The sequence below is a fragment of the Miscanthus floridulus genome, chromosome 8, assembly GCF_019320115.1.
Source record: "Miscanthus floridulus cultivar M001 chromosome 8, ASM1932011v1, whole genome shotgun sequence".
NCBI classification, from domain to species: domain Eukaryota; kingdom Viridiplantae; phylum Streptophyta; class Magnoliopsida; order Poales; family Poaceae; genus Miscanthus; species Miscanthus floridulus.
Window position 1 is genome coordinate 163,730,178 of NC_089587.1, and position 8,431 is coordinate 163,738,608.

Here is an 8,431-nt window from a genome sequence, read left to right on the forward strand (position 1 = left end):
AGAAGTCTATCGGGTGTCCTCGGGGAACCTGACTTTCATCGTTCTACGCCTAGCTAAGCAAAACTAGGCATATACGAATTTAAAACTGGTAATATGATAAATATGGAATAACAAGGGTGGTAATGCACCAATTAGGTTCTTACTTAACTCCTAATTACTTAATGTAGTAACAGAAAGCAAAAGCGAAATTAATTTGTAAAACACAAGGTAGGGTTGTATGCATCCAGGGCTTGCCTTCGTTGACGGAAAAGTCTGGTTCCTACGATGTTTCACAAGTATTCGATCCGACCTCAATAGACGGATTAACTTCCTCAACTACTTGATTAACTACCACGTGTTCACCTTTGTTCACTACACGTAGTAACAATGCCATGTTTAACATGATGCGGAATACGAAACATGATGCTCGATGATGGATGCAAAAATTAAGAATTTGAATACAACTTTCCTTCGCGGTACGGTTGCAAGTCAAACTAACCAAATATTTTTCGTATTACTTACATCAATTGCCAAGGATCATTACCAACTAATGACCCAAGGTCATCACTCAATCCAAAATTTCAAACAAAACCTAAATCATTAAAGGTTACTATTTGCTTTTATGAATTAATTATTTAATTCAAAATTATGAAATAAATCAATTTATTCTAATTGAGCTCAAAATTTTAGTAAATGTTCATTACATGATAAGTAAGTGGCAAAACAAATTTCATAATTTTTGGACAATTAAATAAGCCTAGAAAAATCATGGAAATCCATTTATTAATAAATTGAGCAATTTTTATCACATTTAAAAAGTATTGAAAAACATTATTTCATATTTTTCTTAAATACTATACATCACAGAGAAGTCACACAAAAATTTTCAAAATTTTTGTAGCTCTAAATAAGTCTACACAAAAATAACAAATTACATCACTATTCATTCAAATCTGAAAATAGAAAAATTCCATTTGAACGTTGAGTCACTGACGACCCGACCCCACCTGTCATCCCTAACCTCACGCGCTGACCACAGCAACGACGGTGCTGACCGGCGATATCTCGACGACGGCGAGACCAACGGCGACGGCCAAAGCACCAAAACACTCCCCTCGACTAGGCGCATCATTCTAGGGCACAAGCTAGACTAGCTACGGACTGGACCGAGCACTACGCCGGCCATGGCGGGCACAACGGCACGGCAGCGCTACGCCAGTGATGCAAGCATGGTAGAGGTTAAAGACTTAGCACAGAAGGGTTCAGCACCTCACCCCGAACACGACTGAGTAGAGCAGAAGGCCGGAGGAGCAACGGAGAGGTGGGTCGACGTTCCGAGCAATCACGGCAGAGCATATCGTCGTCGGTGGCGATGTTCCGGGAGCTGTGGTGGTCAAAATGAGAAATCAATGGGTCATGGAGTACCACAGCATCGTGGCGAAGCCAAAACAAGACTCAGCAGGAGCAGAGGATCACCGTAACACGCTGGCCATGGCGAGGCACGCTCGACGGAGATGCTGCCGACCATAGGGAAGAAAGACAACGCGCGGTGAAATTTGGCAAAGTCAGACGACTATGACCGGTTGGATGGGTGCACAAGGAAGAGGTGAAGCTATAGAGCACTTTGCTATGATGACACAGGCGCTGGTTCGACAGCGAGGGCTCAACGGAGCTGCGGCAAGGGCGCCGGGAAAACAGAGGAAGAAGAAAAACGACGACGATGGCGATTCGGTACTTATAGCGCGGCTCAGAAGCTCAAGGAAGCCACGACAGAGCCGTTTCCGCGCCAGCGCGACGCCAAGGACGGCCACGATGCGCCTAGAACGTCGAAGAAGGTCGCTAGCCATGTAGCTACGGCGGTGAACACTATTCACAGTATTTACAAGTTTGCCATTCGCCAAAATTCACAAATTACTCTCAAATTATCATAACAACTCAAAAATCTCCAAAAATAAAAGTTGTTCAAAATCAAAAGTTCTACAACTTTGCTTTTATAACCAACTCCTAATTTAGTCTAGATTTTGAAATGAACTTTTGAATTTTAATAGGGGAAATTTAACGAATTACGCCTTTTTGAATTACTCAAAATTTTTCTAAACAACTTGAAAAACTCCAAAAACAAACTTTGTATAACTTGTAAAGCTCTACACTTTTTCTTTTGGGCTCAACCCCAAAATATGCTTAGATTTTGAAATGGATTTTCAGGGTAGGGTTTAAATACTGAAAATCAGGGTTTTCTGGAAAATTCAAATCCAAACCAAATTCTTACTTGATTCAAACAATTCAATTCAACACTAATAACACAAATGTAAACTTGTTTTAGTGAATGCATATCAAAGTTTGTAATTTGACCAAATGTCTTGCAATGCATATGATGACATGTCATGTTTTTAATATTTAAACACCCGGGGTGTTACAACATGTTTGTGGGCTTGTAAACCTAGTGTTTGATCTAGTAAATGAGCTCTAAGTGTTTAACTCAACATGGTACAAGATAACCCTTATTTGGAGGTGTGAAGAAGCTTGTCCTTGGATCAAACCGAGTTAAATATCTTTGGCAAATATTCTAGTTTGAACCAAACTTGGGAAAATGATCCTCACCCCATTGATTGACATTTATAATCTCAACCTATCTACATTTTGAACCTTTGTGGTCATTGATGACAAAGGAAGAGAGGAACAAAGATATAAGTGATAGGGAAAGTATTTGACATAGGGGGAGAGATATGACAAAAGAAAGAGATCAATTAAAATTTTGAGCACACAAGTAGGGGGAGCAAGCTCATAAACTTGTATGGTGCATTTGAATGTGCATTTCGTATGTTTGCTTGCATGGCACAAGTTTTAAATTTCAATATTCATGCTTGTGTGGTGTATGCTAGTTGTAGGTTTGAATGATGAAATGAAAATCTAGCATGCATAGATTATCTAGTGATTTCATTTCCAAGTGTTGTTTCCAAGTGGTATGAAGCTAACCATGATGCTAAGGATGGTATATTGGTGCACTCCAATTGGTATCACGCTTCAAAGGTCCATCTTTTATACCTTAGCATCATTTGGTAGACATTGTCTCCTATATTTCCTATCTAAGCATATGTGCAAGCTACAATCCAAACTCTTAGCACATATAGGGGGAGCAATTGCTATCATATGGGGTTCATGAAACTTGTCCATATCTTTTACACATGGTAAATATGCTTGGACAAGCAACATGGATTAAATAGAATTTCAATTCATATCTTTGTGAAAGTATTGTCATCAATTACCAAAAAGGGGAGATTGAAAGCTCTAGTTTGGTTTTAGTGAATTGATGAAAACCTAAGTGCTAACCTAGTTTATCAAGTGATCATGAAATAGGTAGCACATTCCAAGTGGTGAAGCAAATGAAGATCATGACATGATGATAGTAATGCCATGGTGATGATCAAGTGCTTGGACTTGAAAAGAAGAAAGAGAAAAACAAAAGGCTCAAGGCAAAGGTACAAATGGTAGGAGCTATTTTGTTTTGGTGATCAAGACAGTTAGAGAGTGTGATCATATTTAGGTTTGATAGCCGTACTATTAAGAGAGGTGAAACTTGTATCGGAATGCGGTTATCAAAGTGCCACTAGATGCTCTAACTCATTGCACATGCATTTAGGATCTAGTGGAGTGCTAACACCCTTGAAAATGTTTATGAAAATATGTAACACTTGGTGGTTGGCACATTTGAGCAAGGGTAAGGAACTTCACTGGTGCCCTAGATAGAAAAGACGGAGGTCACTGTAAGTGACCGAACGCTGGTCTCGGTTGGACCGACGCGTCCGGTCAGTGACAGCAGAGGGCATGCGTTTCGGTCTCATGACCGGACGCTAGGTCGGTCAGCGACCGGGCGCTGGAAGGTTGTGTTCGGTCATGCTAACGTGGCAACATAGAGGAAGACACCGTGTGACCGGACGCTAGTTGTGTCTGGTCAAGCATGACCGGACGCTGGCCGCGTTCGGTCGTTCGGTCAGGAAAAATCATTTTTGGAAGCTTACTGGAAACGATCGGACGCTAGGGGTTCAGCGTCCGATCACTATTAGCTGCTGCATCGGTGGTCTTCTGACCATTGAGATCGAGCGCACAGCATTTGAAGAGAGGGACACGTGGCATGCATCACGTGACCGAACGCTGAGGTCCAGCGTCCGGTCGATCTGAACGGAGCGTCCAGTCACCCCGAGTTGTGCCCAGTGAAGGGGTACAACGGCTCTATTTCGTGGGGGCTTCTATTTAAGCCCTATGGCCAGCTCAAGCTCACTCTCTTGGCCATTTGCATTGACATAGCAACCTTGTGAGCTTAGCCAAAGCCCTCCCACTCATCTTCATTATTGATTCATCATCTTTGTGAGATTGAGAGTGAATCCAAGTGCATTGCTTGAGTGTTTGCATCTAGAGGCACTTTGTGTTTGTGTTTCGCTGTGGGATTCGCTTGTTACTCTTGGTGGTTGCCGCCACCTAGATGGCTTGGAGTAGCGAGGATCGTTGAGTGGAGGGTGGTGATTGTCTTCGGCTCTGATCGTGGTGATTGTGAGGGGTTCTTGACCTTTCCCCGGTGGAGAGCCAAAAGGTACTCTAGTGGATTGCTCATGGCTTGTGTGATCCTCATCTTGTGTTGGTTGTGTGGCATCCTATTGAGGGTTTGGCGTGTGAAGCCAATTAGCGCGTGAACCTCCAAGTGAGTGAATCGCCACAACGAGGACTAGCTTGCTAGCAAGCAAGTGAACCTCAGTAAAAAATCATTGTGTTCATCATTGATTCTGAGGTGATTGGTCTTCATTGTTATTCATTCTTGTGATTGATTGGTTCCTTCGTCTACACGGCGGTATAACCTTCTTGACCACTCTCTTTATATTACCGCAAACTAGTTATCAAGCTCTTTAGTGTAGCTAGTTGTGAGAGCTTGCTAGCTTGGTTGGTGTGGCTCTTTAGTTAGCCTTTAAGAGTACACTAACATAGGGTAGTGTTATAGCTATTGTGTGAATAGATACTATCTAAACTAGAATTGTGGTAGGTGGCTTGCATTTTGAGTAGGCTAGCGCAACACTTGCTTCGCCTCATAATTGTCTAACCATTTTGTTAAGTGTTGTAGAAATTTTTATTAGGCTATTCACCCCCCTCTAGCCATTAGGACCTTTTAGTGGCTGTAGGCGGAGGGAGAAGTCCTCCACTGACTCACCATCCTTGAACTTGAGGTTGGCGTACTCCTGCTTCAACAGCTGGGCCATCACCTTCTTTGCGCGGTCGGAGCCGATGCGCATCGCTGCAATGGCCTCCCACGCCTCCTTAGCAGAGTTCTTCGCCCCCAATGGCTTCCTGTACTCCGTTGGCACAACAACGAAGATAGCCTGTAACATTGACATGTTGTCTTCTTCGTTCTCGATGCCCTTGTCAATGATATTTTAGAGTCGTCGGGCTCTGAGCTTGACCTTCATGGTCACCGCCCACTCGCCATAGTTGGTGCGAGTCAGCGTCCGTCAACTAGTGCCGCTGATCTCCTGCACCGTGCGCATGACGACCTCTTGTTGTGGCTGGGCAGCCACAGCAGCACCGCTGCTGTCGCCCATCTCCAAACCGCCCGTCATTGCCAGCGGTTAGTTCGGCGATGTCGCTTGTACGGCTTCGATACCACTTGTTGGACCCAGGATCTTCCACATGGGTGAGCCGACTGATCACCGGAGTTGTCGACCACACACTATGGCTAGATGTACAAGAAGGGAGGAAGAACAGAGCGCACACACACAACACAAACACCAGCGTTGGCTGGAGCTCTGCAGAAGAGATGGCAAAACTGAACTCGCTTACTTTACTGAGTTGTAGTGGGAATCTATAAATATAACTCTACCCATCTAATTCTAGTACACAGACATGTCAGGCTGTCATGGTGCTACAGTGACTAGATGAGACAGCATGGCTGACTTTGGTGCCTGCCCCTGCTGTGGCTATAGTGCGATAGGGGAGCCTTTCGACGCATGTCCCTGCCACAGCTACAGTGCAATAGTAGGGAGCCCTTTCGACGCCTGCCCTGGCGCGCATGAGAGCAGCATATTACTTTACATGCTCCGCCATCTCCCTGCTCTCCGCCACTAACACCTGTGGGAATGTGATCTGGCAGGCGTTTAGTCCCGTGACCGTGAACACCGGATGGGCCCCGAGTTTGAGGGCATTGTCCTCGCTGTCATCCACCAGGCTGTCGTCGGGGTCGGCAACCCCCGTGCGCTCGTCGCCACCATGCTCTGCCGCCACCTCCCGAACGTGACGAACCTGCTGGCCACCTGCCTCGTCCTGCTCACGGCGGTCTACCTCGAGGGCATCCGAATGCTGCTGCCCCTGCAGTCGAGGGAGAGGCGTGGGCGGCGGGTCAGCTTCCCGATCAAGCTTCTCTACACCTCCACCATGCCCATCTTCCTGTACTCCGCCATGGTATCGGCCCTCTACATGGTGTCGCAGCTGCTCCACTACAGTCACTTCGGCGGTGGCGTCCTCGGCCGTCTGCTTGGTGTGTGGAAGGAGGCCAGCTACGCCGCCGTCCTGATCGACGGCCTCGCCTATTACGCCACCCCGCCGTCCAGTGTGGCAGCCGACCCGCTCCACGCGCTCATCCACACCGTACTGCTACTCGCCTCGTGCGCGCTGTTCTCTCAGTTTTGGGTGATCACTTCGGGGTCGTCGGCGAGGGACGTCGCGAGGCAGCTCGCAGACCAGCGCCTGGCCATGCCTGTAAGGCGTGATGGTGCTACCTGTGCACAGCTCAAACGTCACATCCCCACGGCGGCCGCTGTGGGAGGCCTCTGTGTCGGAGCTCTCTCCATCTTCGCCGACATGACCGGAGCCATTGGCAGTGGCGCTGGAATAAAGGAGGATTAAGCATCGTGCTAGGAAGGATGCAGACTGATTCAATTATTCCAATTAGTCCTCTTATTATTTCTCTTCGTATTTAGTAGTACTTGCTAAGCAAGTGTTTTTGTTGTCAAGGCGCGCTATTCGATGGAATTCTCGATCAATTTATAATGAAGTTTTTATTTGATCTTCAACCAAACCACCCATTTTACAAAAATAAAGAATGGTCCAAATTCAAAGTGCTTCTTAATCTCAATCAGTTCTTTGCTTCAATATAATTTCCTTAAGTAAGCGCTATAACTTGTTTCCAATACTCACCAACCTGATCAAACAAGCTTGCACAATTTCTAAATCCCCGGTAGAAATAGAATGGTCTGTTTTCCTCAGTCAAAATAGGCAATTCCTTTCTCTAGGACCATACTTAAGAGTTTCCTACCTCGTATGGCTCAGAAATTGCTATGTTCATTTTTCCTATCCAATTTATCAAAAATCAATCCAAGTTTTTCATGGTTAAGGAGAAGCTAATTACTTTGTTTTTGCTACGACTCTAGTACGTTACTAGGATGAAATTTCAAACCTATGGTTCGACCCAACCACACGAGGGATTCGAGGAATCATTGAATGCATAGATCATACGGTATGTATTGGCCTCATAAGTATGATAAAAACGTGCAGAAAATCCCTCTCCTATTTCCATTTCTATATTTTTTTGTCGTAAAATGAGATCGGGTTCGGGAAAGTCAAGATCAGAAACAAAATTGGGATCTGCGGACATACAGAAGCGGACAAATACTAATGGAAAGACGAAAAGTTAAGTTATGATTATGCATGTAAAATATACACAGATGGACGTGGATCTTATTCACTTGCATGTCATATGTGTTAACACGTATAATTGGTGATTAGTAGATGTACTAACATAACATAAGGACATGTAATTGTTGGACATATCCCAAATAGATTGAAAGTGAGATGAAAATAGGATACGGGTTTACCACGGATGAAAACGGGATCCCACAAAAAATGGACGAGAAACACCCCATGTCATTTCCATAAATTGGATCCTAGAAATGGGGGGGGGGGGGATAAAAGTAGACAACGAGATCCCATAAAAATAGACGAGAAACACCCCTTGTCGTTTCCGTAAATGGGTCCTAGAAACAGATGGAACAAAAGTAGAAAAACAGGTCAGGATGGGATGAGATTTTTTCCGTCCATTTTCATCCCAACTCACAAGTGTTGTATGTTTCCTAATAAAAGTTGTTTGACCTATAGTATGCAAATTATTAGATATTAGCCAACATGCTCGTGCGTTGTAATGGAACATAATATGTTAAAATCGGATTCTATACCATTGCTGGAGGCACGTTGTTCCAACTCAAGCGTGAGTTACCTGCCTACAGAACACAGAAGGTGCGAGAGCACTTTAAGAAGTAACAACCATGCCCGACTAAATTAGTTTCCATCTTATATCTAGTTATTACATCACTATCTCTTATAATATGGACGAAAAGGAAGAAACTCTTCGTGATTTGACATTAGGGATAGATTAGGGCTATGTTTAGTTCGCGAAATTTGGGAATTTGGCTACTGT

General features: G+C 44.5%; 1 protein-coding gene across 1 annotated transcript; it reads left to right on the forward strand.

Moving 5' to 3' along the window:
- Positions 1–6,141: 6,141 nt before the first annotated feature.
- Positions 6,142–6,864, forward strand: LOC136470108 (uncharacterized). Its single transcript, XM_066468066.1, has one exon. It carries the CDS (start codon positions 6,142–6,144, stop codon positions 6,862–6,864), a length of 723 nt encoding a protein of 240 aa, XP_066324163.1.
- Positions 6,865–8,431: the final 1,567 nt, after the last annotated feature.

Excerpts from the sequence above, each read along its gene's own strand:
- LOC136470108 (XM_066468066.1), top strand. The coding sequence starts at position 6,142 with ATGGGCCCCGAGTTTGAGGGCATTGTCCTCGCTGTCATCCACCAGGCT.